The 22,105-nt window shown below is 40.7% G+C and overlaps 4 protein-coding genes across 8 annotated transcripts in view; 1 reads left to right on the top strand and 3 right to left on the bottom strand.

The window, feature by feature from the left end:
• Positions 1 to 382: 382 nt before the first annotated feature.
• psmc3ip (PSMC3 interacting protein) lies at positions 383 to 2,887 on the bottom strand. The gene is made up of 8 exons (XM_004071311.3): positions 2,782 to 2,887; positions 1,545 to 1,645; positions 1,373 to 1,462; positions 1,180 to 1,291; positions 959 to 1,104; positions 827 to 880; positions 676 to 735; positions 383 to 610 (listed from the first exon to the last, which is right to left on the bottom strand). Exons 1-8 carry the CDS (start codon positions 2,798 to 2,800, stop codon positions 554 to 556), a joined length of 639 nt encoding a protein of 212 aa, XP_004071359.1. The 5' UTR covers positions 2,801 to 2,887; the 3' UTR covers positions 383 to 553.
• Positions 2,888 to 3,375: 488 nt separating this feature from the next.
• Positions 3,376 to 9,335, bottom strand: retreg3 (reticulophagy regulator family member 3). Of its 2 annotated transcripts, XM_011477972.3 has the most exons (10): positions 9,254 to 9,335; positions 8,737 to 9,015; positions 7,586 to 7,692; positions 7,336 to 7,366; positions 7,134 to 7,260; positions 6,900 to 6,984; positions 6,352 to 6,489; positions 6,018 to 6,097; positions 5,445 to 5,577; positions 3,376 to 5,357 (listed from the first exon to the last, which is right to left on the bottom strand). In XM_011477972.3, the coding sequence occupies exons 2-10, from the start codon at positions 8,982 to 8,984 to the stop codon at positions 4,807 to 4,809; spliced, it is 1,500 nt and encodes a 499-aa protein (XP_011476274.1). In that variant the 5' UTR covers positions 8,985 to 9,015; positions 9,254 to 9,335; the 3' UTR covers positions 3,376 to 4,806. The 2 variants fall into 2 exon arrangements, with proteins under 2 accessions (XP_011476274.1, XP_004071623.1); XM_004071575.4 differs by having other exon boundaries at positions 8,737 to 9,318.
• A 922-nt stretch (positions 9,336 to 10,257) lies between these two features.
• Positions 10,258 to 16,855, top strand: tubg1 (tubulin gamma 1). Its single transcript, XM_004071308.3, has 11 exons — positions 10,258 to 10,306; positions 10,635 to 10,747; positions 11,660 to 11,827; positions 11,908 to 11,976; positions 12,957 to 13,036; positions 13,119 to 13,245; positions 14,551 to 14,637; positions 14,841 to 14,990; positions 15,064 to 15,216; positions 15,614 to 15,775; positions 16,070 to 16,855. The coding sequence occupies exons 1-11, from the start codon at positions 10,258 to 10,260 to the stop codon at positions 16,265 to 16,267; spliced, it is 1,356 nt and encodes a 451-aa protein (XP_004071356.1). The 3' UTR covers positions 16,268 to 16,855.
• Positions 16,856 to 16,949: 94 nt separating this feature from the next.
• Positions 16,950 to 22,105, bottom strand: part of plekhh3 (pleckstrin homology, MyTH4 and FERM domain containing H3) — a 28,808-nt gene continuing 23,652 nt past the window's right edge. For all 4 annotated transcript variants that reach the window (XM_011477970.3, XM_011477971.3, XM_020705157.2 and 1 more), the window contains 4 exons: positions 21,397 to 21,517; positions 20,574 to 21,062; positions 20,194 to 20,385; positions 16,950 to 18,987 (listed from right to left, as the gene is read on the bottom strand). In XM_011477970.3, the coding sequence (XP_011476272.1) occupies positions 18,817 to 18,987; positions 20,194 to 20,385; positions 20,574 to 21,062; positions 21,397 to 21,517 (973 nt within the window). In that variant the 3' untranslated portion in view covers positions 16,950 to 18,816. The remainder of the gene's footprint in view (positions 18,988 to 20,193; positions 20,386 to 20,573; positions 21,063 to 21,396; positions 21,518 to 22,105) is intronic.

Below are 22,105 nucleotides of genomic sequence, written 5' to 3'. Positions count from 1 at the left end.
GTTGGTGGGATATTTGAATATGTCTGCATTTTATTAAAATATCCGTTTGTCTTGTTGAATTGTGCTTTCTATGGCCAGTAAATTGACACTTCCAAATGGATGAAATGGAGAGAAAAAGGCATAAAATGCTATAGCAGCAGTTTGTAACAAAGCTTTTGAAAACTTAAATCTCGGGTTCAGGCATTAAAACGTCGTCCTAAGCATGACGTCGGCTCAGCTGAGGGTTCATTTTTCCCAGTTTGGTCTATACCTAAAAGCGAAGAATACCATGTTCTCCCTTTTAGAACCAAATGACTTAAACTTTCTGGACATTCAAACCTTTTTTAATTTGCCACATTTTCAAATGGAAACACGAAAACGTAACTGAAAAGTGACACATAAGTGCTACAAATAGTTGTTTTTATTTTCATTTTCAACTAAAAAATGCCATAACATTGGCTTGTTTTTATTCTAATGTTGAGTAAACATGTACTATTTATTCAAAAACCACATTTATAAATTAAACATCAGATTTGTTTTCCTAGTTTAGTAGCTTCACAATCCATCCTTTTGCTCAGGTATTTGGAAAAACCACCTTACAGTCTTCATCAGTCTCCACTCCAACTTCATCCTGTAAAAAAACAGAGTTAGAGCCCTCAGGGCTTGAAAAAGTAGATCTTTGGACGGTTTACCTACCAGGAATTCCTTTTTGCTCTTTGGATATCCCTCCAGGATTGCATCCATCATGTCTGAAGCCTGATGGAAACCAAGGAAAACCTTTCTGTGCTGCATTATCCTAATAAAAAATGTCTTTAAGACGATGCTTTTTTTATTAACAATGTCCTACCAGTCTCTTCCTCTTCCTCCACTCTTTAACGTAAACATCCCTCTCCTTGTAAACCTGTAAGCAAACGACTTTGACTGTAGAGGAAACATGCATGAGGGTCTTGGGTTGACGTGGAGTTTCTTTGGTTTGTACCTTCTCCTTCTCCTCGGGTGTGACGTGATTTGATGCCGACTTGATCTTCTCCAAACGCTCTCTGTACCCAGAGCATTCGGTTTTCAGCTGCTGGATCTCGGCGACCATTTCTTCTGTTGTGAGGGAACTGTTCAGCTCCTTCAGCTCTGTTAAAACACATCACAAGTAAATGTAAAGTGAGAAAACTTCAAAGAAATACACCCAGGGTCCTGAATCAACACCTGCGTCTAACTCCCTGCAGCTTTGTGTGACGGACTGAACCTCTGCACAGAGAGCCGAGATCTCATGATCCATTGCCTTCAGGTCTGCATCGTTCACGTCTTTGAACTGAGACTGTGGGAAAGATGGGCAGAGATGGTTGCACTCTGCAAACTTTTTACAAAACTCAAAGCATTCCCTGAAGAGAAAACCAACCTGATCTGCGAAGTAGATCTTTTGCTTCCCGTAGGTTTTCTCCTTGATCTTCCCCTCCAGAGCCAGGAGCTCCATGGCCTTGACCACAGCCTGACAGCGAATAGATGCAGTCCATCATTAGGCAAAAAGCAAACACACAGCAGGAGCTAAATGTATGGGAGCACCTCCTCACCGTTTTCCCCAAACCATGCTGCTTCTGCAAGTTACAGAAGACATCCTGCGCGCTGTAGGGCCGGTTCTTCTCATTCAGGTAGGCAAGGATGAGTGTCGCACCTGGACAGGACAAAAAAAGAAACCACAACATCACGGAGGCTTTCCCATCCTACAAACTTTACTTAAGACCCATCATCAAAAAACAGACCTTACAGAATACAGGAAATCAGCATTTCAAGCAAAGTTGCATTTATGAATGCTGGGAACTGAAGATATGTAAGAACTAAAAGGAAATTCAGTTTAAGTCTAGCAAGTAGGCTATGTACATGTAATTTAGAGAGTACAATAACTTAAATACTTCTTCAGATTAAATTGGAACATTTTAAATTGAAAAAATATATAGATAGTAAATAAAAAGTAAACTTCAACTGCCTCCTTTTTAGGACAAGTAACTTGTAGTACACTTAAATAGATTACATTTTGCTAAGGGGATGAACACAGATGGGTCAGGTGGCTAGAATAGCAGACCAAATGTTTTATGTTGAAATAGTAGATTAAATAAAGATTTAATTAAGTATTTCACATTTTTTGAACACACGAGAAAATGATAAAATTTGGCAAATTACTAAATATAATATAAAACTTCAGATGATGGAAAAAATAAAACATAAATGAACTTACTTTTAATTCTTGGTAAAGGTGATGGCAAAAAATAGTAAATTTAAGGGTAGTATACTTGAAGTTTACTTTTTAAAATGTTTCCTATATACTTTAAACCTAAAATGTTTCAATACAGATGTATTCAGTTTGTATACTTCCTAGTACGCTACAGCTACGTGGTCTATTATTATACTTGCTATACCTATAATACTCAGGGAAGCTATTCTTAGGTTAACTTAATGCTATGTCTTGCTGAAATAAATCGTATCTCTCAAGAAACACTTCTTTATACGAAACTTTTTTTCCACAGTTATTCCATATAATGTAACAATTATAAGCAGGTATCTCCTGAAGGAGCTGGATGTATTCTTCCACCACGAAAAGGCAAAAGAAAAAGGAAAAAAAAAACTAAAACAGTGGTTTGTGCCAAAAAACGAATCATATACAGTACTAGCGAAAGTTTAGCTAACGCGTCGGCTAAGTTAGCTAGGCTTTCTAACCTATTTCCTGAGCTTCGACTAAACTAGTTAGTTCAGTAATCCACCAACCTAACCAAATCGAAAACATCCAAAGCGTTTTAATTACTTTCGCCCTACCGTTATCCTTTTTGCTCATCTTTAACGACGCTGGCTTCTCTTTAGCTTCCTCGATCAAGTTTCGCGCGAATTTTGCGTCATGGAGATGATCGACTATATATAAAGATGCTTAGCTTAAGCAAAAAACTACTTTAATGTAAATGAAATTATAGCTATAATTTTGTGGGGAAACTTATTTGATAACACAAAGGTATCATCTTGTACAGTGTTTGAGTCTCAAAATAATACACTTACAATTTTTGCGGACTATCTTTTGATTTTATGCGCTTTCAAATTCAGGCGAAGTGAGACCTCTGTCATTGCAGGTGTCAGCTTGTTTCCGATCTACCCTTGTTTAGGTTTTAAGTGGGTGGCGCCTACCACTGTCAAATTTTTTTTAAGTTGACGTTGGGACGGATATCAACGAAACGTGATTTTAAATAAAGAAAATCTACAGGAAGAGTGTAGTTTTAAAAAGGTTCCTAGATTAAAATCATTATTTTATGGTTTCTTTTTCTCCTTTCCAGTTCACTCATAAACCCATAAAAATGGTTAGTTGACAGAATTTCAATAATTCAGCTACAAAGTATTTTTATATACAGCAAAAGTCAGAAATAACTGCAAACATTTTTATTCAATACAATTTTCACTCCGAAACATATCAAAACCAGATACATTTGAGAAGAAAATACAATACTGTTCACATAAAATGTATGACTTACCACCAAGGAAATGACTTTACAGATCAGCTTGAGAGGAAAAATATTTATACCAAAATAAACCAATCGAAACTAATTATTCTTAAAATGTCTGCAAATTTCAGCCAGTGCACAACTTATGTCCTTCAACCAAAGATGGATCCAGCAAACATTACACCATATTTTAAGCAAGTATTTTAAAAACAACAGAGAGCAACATGTCTTCCACTTGAAAAATCTTGATTGCCTTAATAATACTTGAAATTGTTTCAATATTTTTCCCTCTTTCAAGTTCTACACTGACATTCTGACATGGTTCAACCATGTATAGACCACCAGAACAAAAGTCACTTTAAATTTCAAAATAAAAAAGGAGACCTATATTTTATTTATTCTAGTTGTAAACAGTTTTTATATCAGAAGCTGAACATTTCTATTCCATCTTTTAAAAAAAAAGCTCGGGCCGCCTAAAAACATGACAGAAAAAATATTGAAGGATTTTTTTTTTAGATCTTTTTTCTCCAAAAAGAATACACACAAAGCTGAGAATTAGTGCAAAATAATGAAGAAGAAAAAAATCCTAAAATAAAAAAGAAGCGCCTCTTTTCTTAGGGATTACGGTCAAACTTGCAACACACGTATGTACCATCAATTGGCTCCAACAAGATTCTGCGGGTTTGTTTATCAGTCAGTAGTAAAATAAAACTCAGAAAAGTTTAAATTCAATCTTGAATGAACAGTTTTTTTTATTAAATCTACTGCTCTGATCAGCATTTAAAATCACTGAAATGAAGTTGATTAAAGAAATCCATTATCAAAAGGTCATGCCAACAAGTCAAGGACAGAGGCACACCATGAATAGTTTCTGAAAAGGTATAGAATTTGTTCTCAAATGGTTACCATCTATTGCATTGTGACATTAAAACGCTGATTTTCAACGTTAGTACCAAACTGGCTCAGTTCAAGCTAATGGAATGTTGTATTTCGTCCTAGTGTATGTTCGATATCCCTGTTGAATTAAAAAAAAATGTGTAATATGTTTCTAAATTGAAAGTTTTTAATTATTGGATGGAACAATTTTTAAAAATGCTGGTTTATCAGATGTTTTTTTTGTTGTGTTTTCTATTGCTCAGCCTACATTACATCTGATTGTTTTTTGTCTTTTAGAGATGAAGAGCACGAGGATAAAGTTTTGAGGAGAAAAATACTTCACAGTGATAAACTGATGGCGTTTAGAGGCCGGGCTGCTGGAACCTAAAGTCTCCTTCCTTAGAAGTTCGCAGCTCCCATCATTCTGCACTGTCCATCAAGCTGCACACGTGCAGACGGGCCCCCAGCAGCACGCGCCTCACTGTGGTTTACCCATTAGACTTGATAAGAAGTTTGATCCGTGACTTTCTCCTCCAGCAGCGGCCCCTCCTCCCCCTGCGAGGGGATCCATCTGGTTCAGTTCGGACTGATCAAGCATTTCAAAGTCCTCCCCGTCCCAGTCTGTGTCCAGCTCAGAGCTGGACTGCTTGCGGTAGCTGCGGTGGGCCCCAGCCCTGGGGGGACCTTGTCTGCGCTGGGTGACGTGAGGGCGAGGCTGCATCGCGCCACTCAGTGCAGCCTGGATCATGTTGCTCGCAATGACCCCCGCCAAATCTCCAGTCAGACTTGAGGCCAACGGCAGGCTGCTTAGAGAAGGTTCGCTGTCTAGATCTTCCTGGTCTGAGTCCAGATGAGAATCCACATCCAGCACTGAAGCCCTGTGGCTGGTGAGTCCAGATGGACCTAGACTAGGTAGCCCAATGCTGGTGTCATCGTCGTCATCCATCAGAGTGGCGTCCGGGTTTATGGATGGGAAATCTGGAAGATCTTGAGCGAAGGATTCTTCCCCGTCGCTGTGTCTGTCGAAATCTGAGCAAAAACCCGAGTAGATAATGTCAGAGAAAATAGCAAAGCAGGAAAAGGGGAGAAGTAAATCTACTGTTCTGTCAAACTTACCCTCAGAACCCTCAGTGAGCGGGGTCTGACCACGCGAAAGATTAAATGTTCCGTTCTCGGTGTAGGACACATCTGCATCCGAGTGCTCAGAGTCAGTCAGAGCAAGCTCCTTAGCAACAACGTCATCATCGAACTGAAACAAAGAGATTCCGTTAAAATACTAAACACAGATTTATGGTTCTTTTATTTTCTTTTTTTTGTCCTAAAAAAAAGAAAGTTGGCACACAGGAGGCTTTGCAGACAAGCTGCTACTTGTTGATTAATAGATCGTTCCAAGTTTCTGTTTGTTGTCGAACTCATTTTTCCCTGTGTAAATCCTACCATTGTGAAATGGTGTCAAAGATCTGCCATTTGCCTGCACTGTCCTATGAGGTAGTCCAGAAAAGCACACATGCCATTCATCAAAGCAAACAGTCTCTTCATAGAGTTAGTACACAGCAGTTCAGCTCTGTCTTTTTTATTTGGTCAAGAAAAAAAAAATTATTGGATCCCTTTCCTTTGGGCTGACATAGCCTAAAACCTACACAAGAGCAGCCTCAAACACTGACAGACAATAGAAACCAACAGACTTACTGTTGGGCAGAAAGCGGCTAACTCTTCCTCGCTGTCGCTGGCTTCACCTGAGGCTGCACCACGTACGGACCTTCGCAGGACTAAAGACAGACGTACACCGCCGTTAGATAACTTAGAAACAGTGAAAGAAAAGGCGGCTTTGGTAAATGCAATAACAGATTTCCATATCCAGCTTTGTCCAAACAAAACAAACCTTTAAAGATGCTTTTTTTTTTAAAAGGGAGAACATAAATTGTAAAGCATCAACTGCTTTTAATGAAGCAGTCAGATGGGGTCACTTCAGTTCAATGCAGTGAACGTAGATCTGAAAGACAAACGTGTGCGTCAAACTCACACTGATTATCGATGGGCTTTGACATCATGTATCCATGGATGCTGAAATCCAGCCGCTGCAGGACTGGCTCCAACTTCATGCACGCATGCTGAAAGACTCGATGGTATGCTGCCAGAGGAGCCAGGAGGATGACCAACACTGCCAACGAGGGAGGAGGAAAGTCATGACACTTATGGTGATATTTAAGTGTTTTGCTTTTGTTTTTTCTATAAAATCAATGAAGATCTACAAACATGTTGGGTTTGAGAATACAGACAGGCGGACAGCTGTGGACTGGCCCGCCCTCTGCAGTCTAACACCAGCTCCAGGTTAGGAGATTAACCTGCTGTCCGCCTGACCTCTTTAGATTCCTGTCCTCTCCTCCTCCTCCTCCTCCTCCTCTTCCTCCTCCCTGTTTTAATCACTTCGTAGGCCAAACCTTGTGTCGGGGCCCCACAGATCTGGTTTCACTCATATATTTTTCATTTGGCATAAAATGAGTTTCCTGCCAACAGTGTAGCAGCAGGGCGTGACCGGTAGTTAGGACCGGTAAAACTGCTCGGACTCACATGCAGCGTAGGACAGTACCAATCCAGAAATGTAGCACCCAACCACGGCCAAACAGGTGAACAACCCGCAGGTCAGAACGCAGAACTGCTCCAGAGAAGAACACAGAGATAGAAGTCACTGCCTGCACAGCACGTCACCCATGTAATATTCATTGAGGGAATGCAGGTGGATCAACTGAAGCAGTTCACATGAATAAGAGGATTAAATACATGGTGCTGGGCGGTAATCCTTACATTGCCAGGGTTTCGTTGTTTGAATTGAACCATGAAGCACATGAGAACTGATCCGCTGACCCAGGCCTCTGCCAGGTGATGGCAAAGCTCTGGTACACTTAGGATGCCGGGCTGCACCAAGGCCCAGCTGCGGAAACAGACATGTTGGACTGAAGCACTTTAGCGAACAATGAATGCTGCAGAAGAAATAACAGAAACACACCTTTCATTTTCAGATTCATCCAGTTTTCTGACTGTAAAGAGCAAAGAAACAAAGCGTTACAACTGAGAGGTATGAAGACACGTGGATTAGAAAGATTCCAAAGTTCCCCAAACTGTAGTTTGGTCATTTTCTTTCTTTATCGTTTGCCGATTGATGTTCCACTCGCGCATTTAGTAAACATAGATTTTAACAAGCATAAAAAAAGGACATTCTGAATATAAAGAACCACAATTTGAAGAGAAAAACACACCTCTAATCCTTGGCCAGATTTTATTCCTCCAGGTGTCAAAAGACACAAGGACAGCAAGCGAAGAGGCCAGGATGAACAGCAGACGCATCGATGTAAAGGCAAAAAACCTGGAACCGGAAGCATGCAAATAACAGCGCTTTAGCTGCCTGTTTCCTTAAGACTATGCAAAGAATTAAATCAAATTTAAAGAAGAAAAAAAAAGCGCACAATTCAATTAATGGTAAAAAAAAAAAAAAAGGAGTGATCATTGGTTAGGAGGGGTTTCCCATAAATAAAGTTTTGAATCAACGACAAAACCACTGAAAGAACTAGTTGTTAAGCTACAAAACAGAAAAAACTGCTCTTTGTTTTTGGCTGAGTAAGACTGCCTGGGATCTAAACACGAGTCTCTGTTGCTCTAATTTCAGATCTCAGGTTTTCACAGAATTGTTGGCAACAACAATGCTGCAGGATTCTGCCAATCCTCAGATTAATCCCATTAAGACGTTTCTGGTCAACAACTATTAGCCTTTTGTTGTTTTTTGAGCATATTTTTTGGGAAGGAAACCCCTTTTTGTTTTTAAAGAAACATGGTTACTTTTATTATTCCAATGTAGAATCCAAACACTCATCATTTAAGAGATTCATTTTCAACGTGGTCGAAGATATATTTAGTATGGAGTACATGATAAAAAACAAAAATAATAGAAATGATGTGTCAAAAACGTGTTCATAAACAAGATTTTTCCAGAGATTTCTGATTAAACAAGAATGAACACTAACAGACCCCAAACTTGTGCCAGATCTGCACACTTTAACCCTGATATTTGACATTTAAAATGTTAAGCTACTGCTCAAATCTTGGATTTAACCTTTTGATTTTTAAGTTAGCAATTCACAACATCCATATTTCAACAGAATAGAGTCTAGGTTACAGTTCTCAAGCCTGTCTGTTGCAAAACACATCCTTTGTGAAAAATACTGGACTAATATCTCAAATCAAACAAGTTTTGGAGCTATTGAACCACCTGTTTGATGTTTTACTGACAATTGCAACACTTTTACTGTCATCTACTTGCTTTGCTGTCATTTTCACCTGTTTTAAAGTTTATCTTACAGGAAAATGATCACAAACAAATTTCTAAAAAAGTGTATTTATTTGTCAAACTCACCAGAACGCCGTGTTTACAGCAAGAAAGAACAGGGCGCTGTGAAGTGGTCTCTCCCACACCAGGAGAGACTGCAGGTAGGTCAGAACGGGCTCGTAGGGCCCCAGTTTGGACTGAAGTTCTGCTTTCACGACCCGAACTCGGGCGTCTCTTTCGCTGGAGAATGGTCGACTTCGAAGGCAATTGCTTGAACTCTGAGACGCGGGACGATCGTCCATAGGGGCGCTTTCCATCGCTCCAGAGTACGCCATCAAACTGTGTCTGCTGTGGAACACTGTCAGTCTGTAAAAGAGAGAATTAAGCTGAGTGGAAACCGGTAAACAGCTTGATGAGGGGCTCCGCCGGTGACAGAAGAACACAAGCTAACGGCTATCAGTGCTAACAGTGAGCGACCACAACTCCGCACTGATGTTAATGTTACAACATTTCTCTTACAGCGTTAAAAACAACATTATACAAGGTCTAAAAATAAAGTTTCAGAGAAACCTGACACTAATTATAAAATATATATCTAAAATACATTTTGTGGTCGCTTCGGAAAATGTCAACATGGCGTATCTATTCCCAGCGTCGATTGATCCAATCAGATTTCAGGAAAGCAGTTGCGTCACAGTGCGTTCAGGTACAAAAGTGCAGACTAACTTCCCAGGCTGGGGCAAAACCTCAAGCATATTTTCGTATGTTTAAATGAACTGTAAAGCTCATTTATTTAAAAAAATATATATATATTTTTTCTTATTACAATCATTTATACTTGTCTTTTTTTAATTACTTTTATGATAAGCAGAGCAGACTTGCTACAAATGTATATGGGACTTTCTACAATTCATTAAAACTCTGGAATAAACGATTCATTGGGTTTGTTTTTAATCTCTTCTTATATGACATATTTTTTTTCCTCAATCCTTGTAAAATAAGCCTCTTTATACTTATGTATGTTTATGCATGTCAAAAAAGATTACTGAAACTAATTTGTGTATCTGTCTATGCTGTTTTGTTGGACCAAAAACCTATGACGATTTATTATTACTATTGATGGTAGTAGTAAGGTTTGCTTGGTCAAGAAACACATATCATGTCAATGAAAAAATATTGTAAAATACTGTTAAAAAACTTAGTGCCTATATGGGTTTACTAAACTTTGTTTGAATTAATTAAACTTGTGGTCACTTTGTGGCACAAAATATAACGTGCTTATCGATTTGACGAGAAAAATCAAACCGGAAAAAATGCATGGCCCCAAAAAGATTATAACCAAAATGGTATAAATTGTTTTTAAAGAACAAATTCGAAAGAGAAGATTACCATCTTTAAAAAAAATGTATTGTACTCCAACACACTAGGGGGCAGCACCGAGCGTGAACATTGTCCCATGAACATCCGTAGAAGAATTCAGCACGCCAGTTAGCGGGAACGAGCGGGTTGTTGTTGTCGCTGCTGGTCAGGGGAAAATCGGTGTAACCTGGGGGCTAGCTTTCATTATTTCGCTAGCAGACAGGCTAGCAAAATAAAAAGCAACTAACCATGCCGCGGGAAATTATAACTCTTCAGCTTGGACAATGTGGCAATCAAAGTAGGTCATTTTTTTCATACCCTTAAGTTAAGTTTCTGAACCGTTTCCTTTATATTTTGTTCGACGACTCTCCACCATTCGACCTAGACAGTTAGGTTAAATCTTCTTAAATGGTTCTTGGACCTTTCAGCTGAACATCTCTTTGGTGGGAAATAACCGCAGTGATGATGCTATTCCGGCTAGCTAACGGCTAACATGGTGTCCAGAAACAGTATAGTATAGGTAACAGTAGCTGTCATTCACAGAACAGCTGCGTGTTCTCAAACTAGAAACTGTTTAGTCAAAAACGAATGTAATCTAATACTAATTCTCCGTTTTCGTTTTGCAGTCGGGTTCGAGTTCTGGAAGCAGCTGTGTGCTGAGCATGGGATCAGTCCTGAGGGAATCGTGGAGGAGTTTGCAACTGAAGGAACCGACAGAAAGGATGTCTTCTTCTATCAGGTGAACGTTCACCAAGTCAAGAGCACGGGTCCTACCCGAAACAAATAATTACAACAAAAGGCAAGATTAACCACAGGACTGAGATCACAACAGGTTTAGGTGCACTCTACCAAAAAATAAAAACGTACTTTTATTCATTTACCCTTGAGCGGAAATACTGATCTGTCAGTATATCATATATGTCTTCTGTCAATAGATCTTTGGATAACCGAAGGAGGGTCTAAGGGCAGGGATGCCAGTTTAGTTTAGTATTTTCCACTATTGAATTCTATGTATTCATGATCCTTTTAAATTTGATTCTAAGTTTTACTTTTCAATTACCGATACAAAGTCCATCGAGATGACTGTTGTTGGGAATTTGGGCTATGCAAATAAAATTGAAATTGAATTGAAATACCCCCCCCCCCCAAAAAAAAAAAAGAAGCTAACCTGCTAATATAAATTTCTGTAATGTTATACAGCTTTAATAAAGTAAAAAAAACATTTTATGCAACTTTCATATTAGTTTTTTTTACACAGAAGAAAAAAAACTGAAATTAAACAAACTAAAACCAATGTCAACAATTTCATTGTCAAGATCAAACAGTTATCATGAATGTTTGATTCATTTCTTAGCAGTGAAGTGAAACAAATTTTGAATCGTATTTTATGGTTGGAACTAGTTAAAATGTATTAAATAATCTGCATATTTTTAATGATTGTTGTACAAGTTGATTAATAATTAACTTTTGAATGGTTGGTAAGCAGACAAGTTTCTGTTTCAATAACAACACATTTAGCCACTAGAGGGCACTCTTATTTGAGATTTGAGTGAGAAAGAGAGACATTCTCTAAGGTCTCTCTTTTAAGAGACCAGGTATCTTACCTGATATCTAAATTTAACCCCTGGTTATTTATTTTTAATTTTTTTAGGCTGATGATGAGCACTACATCCCTCGCGCTGTACTGTTGGATCTGGAGCCTCGCGTCATCCACTCCATTCTCAATTCTCCTTATGCAAACCTGTACAACCCCGAGAACATCTACCTCTCTGAGCACGGCGGAGGTGCTGGTAACAACTGGGCCAGTGGGTATTCCCAGGTGATTTACACAAGTCACTTCCCCTCATCTTCATCACAGATTTTGTAGACCTGTTTGCAAACTGCAATTTCTCTTCTCAGGGAAAGAAAATTCAAGAAGACATCTTTGATATAATTGATCGAGAGGCAGATGGCAGCGACAGTCTGGAGGCAAGTTTGATGCATTTTAGACTCTCTACCACACTGTAATTACATATATACATACATACATTACATAATATACATAGTAGTTTTAAAGTAAAACATTTTGTTGTGTTGCTGATTTACAGGGATCTATAAATAAATAAATAAAAAAGTTTACTTTTGATGCTTTCAGCTTAAGTTTTAGTTCCAGACATTTGTTTAAAAAAAACAAAAAACAATTCAAACTGTACAAACTCAATGTCCTGATTACAAAGCGAGTCACCTGACACAAGTGTGGTAAAAATCTGACTTGTTTTCTCACGCAGCACTCGTTACGTCTTTGTCACTGCCTCACAATATAACACAGAGGTGGAGAGAAACGCTTCCATTCACAAAAACCCTTCTGCGCGCCACAGCTTTAGATTGACGAGTCAACCCTTTCTGCCCTTGAATTTTGTAACCTAGTTTATTAGTGACGTTTTGGTGTGAAAATGTGCAAATGACTGACTGAGTAAAAACCAGCAGAGCTCTGGTTGTGTCAAACTCCTATTATTATTCTTAGTCCCCCCCCCTTTTTTTTTTCCCCGTGAGCTTAATTCGGCCTCCAGCCTCCCATAAAATAACTCACATTTCCCCTAAACGGTCTGCAGTTTGTGGAACTCCTTCTTGTCATGACCCCACATTATTATTTAGTGCGTGCTCTCATGTGTGCGGTGGATAGGAAGGTGGGCTGAGCAGCTGTTGGCATGTGTATGTTGGCAGGGTGTGGCGCTCAATGTGTTTGGTGATAATAGGCAGTCCAGGACTGAAGGCAGGTATTACAGAACGCTCCTGGGCGGGTTTAGGGAGCCCATTTGTGAGGTGGGGTTGTGCTACCATTTATATAACTGCCTAGGAAGCGAGGCATTTGACTCACCCACACACTTTTAGCTTTCTGCACACTTTCTGGTAGGCCTTATGTGGCACACGCCGGTGTGCAGCTAATGAGTTTGCCTTTGTCCTTGCAGGGGTTCGTTCTGTGTCATTCCATTGCTGGGGGCACTGGCTCCGGCCTGGGATCCTACCTGCTAGAAAAGCTCAATGACAGGTCCACAAACACATTTGTTTGGTTTTCTTTTCTCCCCCAATGATAGGATAGTTGCCAATAACATATTTTTGCTGCAATTCAGGTACCCGAAGAAGCTGGTCCAGACGTACTCGGTCTTCCCCAACCAGGATGAGATGAGTGACGTGGTCGTTCAGCCGTACAACTCGCTGCTCACGCTGAAGAGGCTCACCCAGAACGCAGACTGCGTGGTGAGCTGCAGCCCTCCACACGGGATGTTGATCAACTCCAAAATGAACTAACAGACTTTAAAAAGGCTCAGAGACTTCAGTTTAAAGAAAATGAACCACAAGTTTCAACCAGGTTTTATTCTTTAGTATTTATTTGTATTCACAAACACATTTTAGTGGGCTTATTTTGTAGAAAAAAGCTGAATTTCTTAAAGAAGTTTATCTCAGGGGTTACGTTCTAAAAATAATCCGTGGCTCACAGATGTTTTAAGGCTGTAAACACTTTACACTCTTTCCTGTGAGACATGAACATTTTAACACTTTTTTCCCCTTTTGTTTAAACTCTAAAAGGTCAAATCTTTGTAGAAAGATGAGTCCGGTTTCATGAATCAAAACAAAAATCTGCTTGTGATCAAAAATGTAGTTTTGGCAAACTAAACTCATGCTGTACAGGAGGCACAGCACAGAGGAGATTGATTGACATCCTCTACAGCCAATCAAGGTGGAGAACAGGGTTCGCTTAAAAAACAAATAACAAAAAAAGCTAAATTGCACCGAAAAAAATCAGCAAAACTGCAAAAGATGAACCACTATATAAATTTTTTGGGAGTTTAGTGGTTAAACTATTTCCCTCCAAAATCATAAATCTCTCTTGTTCAATAAATTAAATAACATAAGAGGGGGCCTGACCTTACTTAGTAATAATTACCCCCCTGCTTAGTCTCCTTAAGTTAGAAATGACTGGACTGAAATAAAAGACTTTAACACTCTGGAAAGCTGTCACTCCAATGCTCTAGCCTGCAGTTTTGACAATCGCCCCCCTCTTAGCTTTAGTTTTTTAGTCTAAAACAGAAGTTATTTAGTATGCAAATGCAGAGGGGTGGGGGGGGGGGCTTCTTGTTGACAGCTGGGATCTGATCTATGGAGACAGCAGCTGGCATTGACATGCAGACGGCAGGCCGAGTTGTAAAGCTCTTAAGAACCCCACTTATCACATCTCCTCCTTAAACTGGTGGTTGTATTAGTCTGAGATGGTCCGATAGGCTAATTGTGTTTCCTCTTTAATACACACTTCCTCCAGGGTCTTGCATAAGGCTTTCATCTTGATTGAATTTGCCCGAGAAAATAGAATCTGGCTTAAGAATCGGCCTCCCTGTTGAAGCTGCACAGTGCATCCTTTATGTTCGATCATCCTAACAACAGCACTCTGTGCGGCTTCTTGGACTGCATCGTTACAGCAATGCCCCTTCACTGTTTCCTCGGCACCGCATTGACCTGCTCTTCCCTCCGTTTGGCCTAATGCTCGCAGTGTTTGTCGTTAATCAGGTGGTGCTGGATAACACAGCCCTGAATCGCATCGCCACAGACAGGCTGCACATCCAGAACCCCTCATTCTCCCAGATCAATCAGCTGGTGAGTGAGATTTCTGTCTTTTACGTCATGTTTTTTTGAATAGTTTTGCTTTTAGCTTAGAGTTTTTAAAAAAAATCTATCATGGGAAATGGCAGTCGCTGCCTGATCAAAACTAGTTAGTTAAAAAAAAAATCACTTTCAAAATAAAACATTATTCGTTACCCAGAACTGAAATATGTCAACTTCTGAAAACTTTCATGCAGGTTTCCACCATCATGTCTGCAAGCACAACAACGCTGCGCTACCCGGGCTACATGAACAACGACCTGATCGGTCTGATCGCCTCACTCATCCCCACGCCTCGGCTCCACTTCCTCATGACCGGGTACACCCCGCTCACTACCGACCAGTCGGTGAGTTGAGTCCTCCGGCGCCGATCGGGATGGAAAGGAGGCTGTGACGGCGAGCCTAAAATCGTGTTTTCAGGTTGCTAGCGTGAGGAAAACAACGGTGCTGGATGTGATGAGAAGGCTTCTGCAACCCAAGAACGTGATGGTGTCCACGGGCAGAGAGAGGCAGCCGAGCCACTGCTACATCGCCATACTGAACATCATCCAGGGAGAGGTGGACCCCACGCAGGTATGAGCTAGCAGCTCGTGTTTAAAGACCCACTGATAAAAAAAAAATTCTGATTGTGGGGGGCATAAATAAAGAAAATTAAGCTTAGGATTGAAGTGTGAGGGGCTGTAAGGTGGTGGAAAAGTCCTGAAAACATAGAACGCCTTGGAAGGAGGGGGGGCTACTCTGCACCAATGGTCCCGCCCACAAGTCAGGGGGAAATTTCTACAGAAACTAAATCTTAGAAAACAGTTTTTTTGTGGCTAAGATGGCATAATCATAATTCAAAGACCACTGGGAACATTTGTAAAATAGCTGAAAAGATGATCTGAGTGGGTCTTCAAGAGCTTTAAACTTGAACTTTAACAAAAAGCCTAAAGGCTGGAGGCTTTAAACATTTGAACTGAATGTCCTTTAGGTCCACAAAAGCCTTCAAAGGATCCGGGAGCGAAAACTTGCCAACTTCATCCCCTGGGGTCCAGCCAGCATCCAGGTGGCCTTGTCCAGGAAATCTCCATACCTGCCCTCAGCTCACAGAGTCAGCGGGCTCATGATGGCCAACCACACTAGCATCTCATCCGTAAGGCCTCACATGGTTACTTTATCTCTGCTTTGGATTGTTGGCTAATCTGCTAATTCACCAATACAGGTTTAGATGTTTTTTTGTGTCACACCAAACATTTTTCTTTCACCAAATTCGAGTAGGAACCTCATGAGGTCATCTCATGTACCTCAAGACTGTCAGATGGTGAATTTTTCCCTAAAGTCCAAAGTGGAAGAAACAAAACAGAAAATGAGAGTAGAAGGAAGTGGGAGGGAGTGAGATGTCACATTTCAGAGATGATTTCTGTATCCTTTTTCTGACGGCCCACAGTTGTTCGAGCGGACGTGCCGGCAGTACGACAAGCTGCGTAAGCGCGAGGCCTTCCTGGAGCAGTTCCGCAAAGAGGACATTTTCAAGGACAACTTTGACGAGCTGGACAACTCACGCGAAGTGGTGCAGCAGCTGGTGGACGAGTACAGCGCAGCCACCAGACCCGACTACATTTCATGGGGCACACAGGAACAGTGAACGCTCGGCGTCTGCATTGCTTTCAGCCTACATGTTGAACTTACTCCTTATTAGCTCCCCTCAGTATTTTCCTCACATAGCTGCCATTCTCAGAGGTATTTATTGGCCTCTTAAAGCATGCCGTGATGGTTTTCTCTGAAAAACAAACCAATGGATTAACGTTTAAACCAACCAAAGTGGTTTTTGGAACCGTGTCATTTCAAGGAAGTGCATTTATAAAAGTTGTCCATCAAGTGGCTGTACTTCATTACTGAAAAACTATTCTATGAAAGCATCTATAAATATATGAACACTGTTCTTCCCCGGTGGCCTCATTAGTCTTCTTTTTGTTAAATAAACTGCTGCCTTTTCCTGCTTATGTTTGGTTGTAGATGAGATATGAGGGAGTACTCATCCTTCCGACACATTTTACTGGCCGTCTGCTCATGTTGTCATGTTGACCAACAGGAATGTCAAATGGAAGTTCACATCTTAACATTTGTATTTACAAATGCCTGTAAATATGCAACCAAGCATAGCTGTTTATCATTTTCCTGTTGCTTTGCTTGTTGGACCTGTTTGAAATGAATAAAGTCGTTTTGTATGAAAGTTTTCTGTTTCTTTTTTCAGATTCAGCAATGCCTGATTGTGAACAGCAGAACTGTAACATCTAAATTGGACACAAGAATGAATCATAATGGAGTTATGGTAAAATGGTGCTTATTTATTAATTACATACAGTATTTATAGTTTATTGCACTCCCAAGTTAGTTTAAAAACAATAGTGCAACTGGCTATACATACAAGTATATTACATAAAAAGGTACCATGCAGCATACAAACAAGCTTGACAGTAACCAAAGTTGTATGCCTTTTTGTGTTAGTTTACGGTTTTTTTCCTTTTCCATAAATGAAGCTGCCTGCAGCTGCAGTAGAAAATGCTAAAGATCTTCTAAGCAGGAAACTGACCGTGCAATGACTGCCAAGGCCATCCATGGTGAGGGGAGGTTTCAGAAAGGGGCGGTGGAGCAGTCGCTGCTGTAGTATGAAAAGAAAAAGTCCTATTCCTACATTGTCAATATAACAAAATAAAAGGAACTCAGCATATACACTGGGACTTCTAAATTTATTCTTAAAGACAATGGTCAAAAGAGCTGACTTTGGGAATCTGTCTTCATAAAAAATCGTATTAAAAAAGAAAAAAAAAGTCTTTGGTCCACGCTCAAACCTGTAACTTGGCTAAACCATGGCTCTATAAGAATCCTCAAAGTAAAAACAAAGCTACACAGGATTGACACACAAGGTGCTTCTAGATAAAGAACCAGAGGAATCTGTGGTTCTAGTAATGTTGAAATGAAAACAAGGGATAGATAACAATAATTAAAAAAAATGGATTGCCCAATTACAAAAAGATCAGCTTAAATTTCAGGGGGAACGCTGCATGATAAGTGTCAGCTCTTCCATGATCCAATCAGCTGACGAAGGCCAAGCTCGGATGATTCATTTTCCCCTAATATATACATGAGAAATAATAAAGAAGCACCTGTTACCTTGAGCAGAGGAGAGCTGCGTTGGAACAGTAACCGACTTAAGCAAAGTTAACCAATCAGTCAAGTGTTATCCAAGTTTCGTGTACAGGACTTCAGCCGAGATGAGCAGCACAAAAACAGGTACTCATCAGAGCATTTGGTGCTAAAGTGGTGGAAAACGCTCCAAAATGGTTAGATTTTCTGTAACAAAAAAAAATCTAACTGTGTTGGAGGTTTTTTTTTTCTTTTCTTTTTTTAGATCAAATCAATAGACTGTGGCAGCCAAAGTGACTTGGTTATGGAGTTCCAACATCTGTTTCCAGTTCCAAGTTCACATGGGCCTGTTCATCAACAGTTCCAGGTAATGCAAGCCCAGCTGGGAGCTTATGAAAATGGACTGTCTGATGAGCATGTGGGCATAAATGAGGGGAGGAGTGTGTGTGTGTGTGTGTGTGTGTGTGTGTGTGTGTGTGTGTGGCAGAGAAACAGAGCAGCAGAGACAGGGCAAAGGTGACAGAATGTTCTCAACGCTACTTCAGCAGTGCTCGAGGGACCAGCGCTTTCTAGGAAAAAGCTCATTTAACGTGGCACACCTCCAGAAAGACCGAGGAGAAACGATAGTGTTTTCACTCGCAGTTCTAGCTTCATGAGTGGAGTACCACAGCTTATCGTTGCAGTCTCAGCTCTCGCGGTGCCTTCTCTCACATTTGGAAGAGGCGCTTTCACCCAACAGATCAGATGAGGAAGATCGCGTCAAAAAACAACACTTGTGTGCGTGTGTTTCTGGTCTTTCATTGGCTTCCAGTCCCCCTCCTTGCCTCTTTCCCATTATATAGCCAGCTTCTTCAGCTGGACGTCTCAGTGAGGGTTTATTTTCATGGATGGGAAGTGAAAACAGCCCTTTCTTTGTTTTGGCTGCTGCGCCGTTCCCAGCAGAGGAGGCTCAGCGTCCTGAAGAGCGAAACTGGGCTTCGTTGGAGGAGGAAGGGTGGGGGTTGTGGGGGTGGTGGTGTGTGGGGGGTATCCGGGCATGAGTTCCTCTCAAACAGGGTGTGAAGGCAGCTCCAGGAGAGTGGGTGTTGGTGTGGGGGCCAGGTGCCGGAAGCTCATCTCTGTGCTCTCTGTGATGGTGATGTCTGGATCCTCTCCTTTACCTCTCTGGCGATGAATGGCGTTGAAATAGGCATTCATCAGCTGCATGATCTCAGTCAGCTGTGATAAGGAAAGCAGTGATGAGAATGACGACATCATACGTGTCTGATACAGGAAATCTAATACCTTTTGCATATTAAAGACTCTGATCATCAAGTGGTCTTTTAAGTATGATGATGCAGATATTAGCCAAAATAAAAAATAAAAAATGTTGTTTTATAGGACATAGGTTCTGCAGAGCAGCAATAGTTCCCTTAGAAATTGGCCTCTGAGTTGTTAGCAAAACCATTGACGAGGAGCAACCCCGCCCCCCCTTCCCCTCATCCATGCTGAGAGCTCGGAGCAGGGAGCTAGTGGCCCGCCAGCTTACTTTTTACGTCCCAAATACGTTTGTCTGCTCCTGATTCACAACAATTTGAATAAAGAAATAATCAGAACTGCTTAATTTTCTTTATGCGTGTCCCCCATGATCAGATAAAAGCCACAAGAACATGTTACAAACACTCAAAACAACATTGTCTTCAGAGTGGGTCTTAAAGCTGTTACCAGAAAATACAAACACATAGAGTTTCTCTTAATCTGGTAAAACTGTCTTAATTTGAATTCCTGAATAAAACATTCACTCGCTCTTAAAAAAAATGATGAATCCACAGCTAGTAACATATGCATACCGAACTACAACCGTAGTGTGAATCCCTCTGCTTTCTTTTTCAACCCATTTCAATTTCCTGTCAGGGATTAAGTATTTTTTAAGTTTTCTTTTTGCGCAACGACTCAAATCCTTCTATTAATATCAGAAGAAAGAAGAAGTCTTTGTGAGCTGTTTGCCAGAGCATCCAATAAATAAAAAGAAAGCCACTTATTGTCCCATGAGAGATCACAGAGGGATTTTTTTTTTGTTCTGTGTGGGAAGATGCAAGGAAATCAGCCCAATGAAAGGAAAGATTTGTTCTCGATGAGGGGGAAAAAAAAAGAAAACTGTCTGGAAGAACATCCATGTTTCTGAGAAATGTTTAGCCTAATATTTCAATCTAACCACAGTAATAAAACTCACCCCCCTAAGCTATTTAATACCAGGAAGTTAAACGACCTTGTGGTTACAATTGGTAGGGAAGAAAAATCGGGTTGTGTGCTTTCCTGTTTAAACCAAATTCATGTGTTTTTAAAAACATGTTTTTGCAGTATTTCTCAAACTTCAGTAGATGAAGGCGGACTGAGGAAACATGCTGGATGATTTGATTTAGTTTTACTACTAGAGAACCTCACCTTGTTGGTTTCAAATAGCAGATCTCGATCCCCAGCTGTGATCTTGAAGGTGTTGCTGTCGGATACCCCATATGAGCAGATCTGCCCATAAGGGAAAGACTCCAGCGCCTCGGATTCGCCCTGCTTGTACAAAGACACGGATGTGGCTGCTACACCGAGCCACAGCTTCTGTGAGAAGCTCCCGGTTGAACTCTGTAGGAAGAGGGAAAAGATCAAACCTCAGAGATGGGCAGAGTTCTCCAGAAAGCCACCAAAAGATCCAAGTCGAGCTCAAAGTCAACAAAACGAAATGATAAATGATCAGAAACGTGTTTTTTCTCTATAATTACGCACTAATGAGCATGGAGTCTAAACACGTAGAGATAAACAACCGTACTCACAATATAAAAGTCCACTTCATAAAGTGTGCATCCAAAACCCGACCACTGGCGTGCAATGGCGAGGTAGGCAGCTATGCTATCCCTGCGGTTGTACCCAGCCAGACCCTTCCAGCGCTCCAAGATAGATGCCATGACAGCTGCCGCTTCCTCCTTCAGCCGGCTTCTCAGTCGTATATCCTGCTCCACCTTCTGCTTGTGTGCTGCTGTAGCCGTGTGGCTCCACAGCGTCCCCGCCAGAAGGCCCGTGGGGAAGCGCTGCATCGTGGGGCAGCCCTGAGTCGCCCCTTTGCAGGGGGGCATCGCTTGAGGGCTTGAGAGAGACACGAGGACCTGAGTTTCAAGCATTCGACCTGGGTAAAGTTCATCCAGAGGTGGGCAGGGGACGTGTGTGCTGAAGTCACCCATCAGGCACTGGAGCCTGAGGGCAGCTAACGCTTGGAGGTCTTCTTCACACGCTGGCAGCTGACCACGCACCACCATGTCATGGCACTGCAGCGCAAAGGCCAAAAGATTAGGGAGAAAAAAACAACACAATTTGTCAGTAATAAACTTAGTCTTGTCATCAACCCTTTCTACCCCACCCCATTTTAATTTGGTCTTATTAATCTTTTATGAGAGTCCTTAAAAAAATGCTATAGTGAAGCCAGTCCTGGCTGCCTATTGCCCCAGCTGCAGTGCTCTTAGTCACCCTTTTAATGCCGTACTTTTACTGCAATCACTGTGAGTTACTTTAACTTCAGCTTGTTCTGTACAACCATATATAACTAAATTAAATACGAAGAAAGAATGCAGTCGTTTAAGGACTCGACTGCTGTTTCATTACCTGCTCAAAGAGGAATAAATACTCAATGCTGTCCACTGATATGTTGTCAGCATCCAACAGGCAGTAGAGCTTGAAACACAGTTTCCACTGGGATTTTGATTCAGACTCTTTGGTGGTGAAGCTGTAGAGTTGGACAGGAAAGAAAGGAGTTAAAATGGGCTTGGGGACGGGAAAGCACACTGGTTGAGTTCCAATTCTCGAAAAATGTACTCCTTAGTAAGTAGATTTGATTACCCCAAAATAATGGCAAATGCCACATTTAATTGTGTTTTAATGATTCGTCATTTAAAAGAATGTAAAATATATTTTTTATAAATCTTCCAGGTTTTCATCATCAGAACAAATTGAAATCATAAATATTCTTTGTAAAATTTTCACATTTTTTAGGTTTTTTACATCGACAAATAGGCAAGCACGCTCCAAATTGCATTAAAAACTGACTTTGAATTTTTTTTTTCAAATTGTGCTTTTGGTGTTTTTAACACGTTCTTGTGGCACTAACTCCTTGCTCTGAGCTCTAAGCAATAAGGAGGGGAAGGGGGGCGGGGTTGCTCTTCGTCAATGGTCCCACCCACAACTCAGAGGTGAATTTCTCATGAATTACTGCTAATTTGCAGAAGCTATGTTCAAGAAAACAAAACTGTTTTTTTTTTAAATAAAAACGGGATAATCAGAATTAAAAGCCCACTGAGAAAACTTTTAAAAAATA

Source organism: Oryzias latipes, chromosome 8, assembly GCF_002234675.1.
Source record: "Oryzias latipes chromosome 8, ASM223467v1".
Classification (NCBI taxonomy): Eukaryota; Metazoa; Chordata; class Actinopteri; order Beloniformes; family Adrianichthyidae; genus Oryzias; species Oryzias latipes.
The sequence above is the reverse complement of the archived record's forward strand: the minus strand, read 5'-3'. Positions and strand labels throughout refer to the sequence as shown.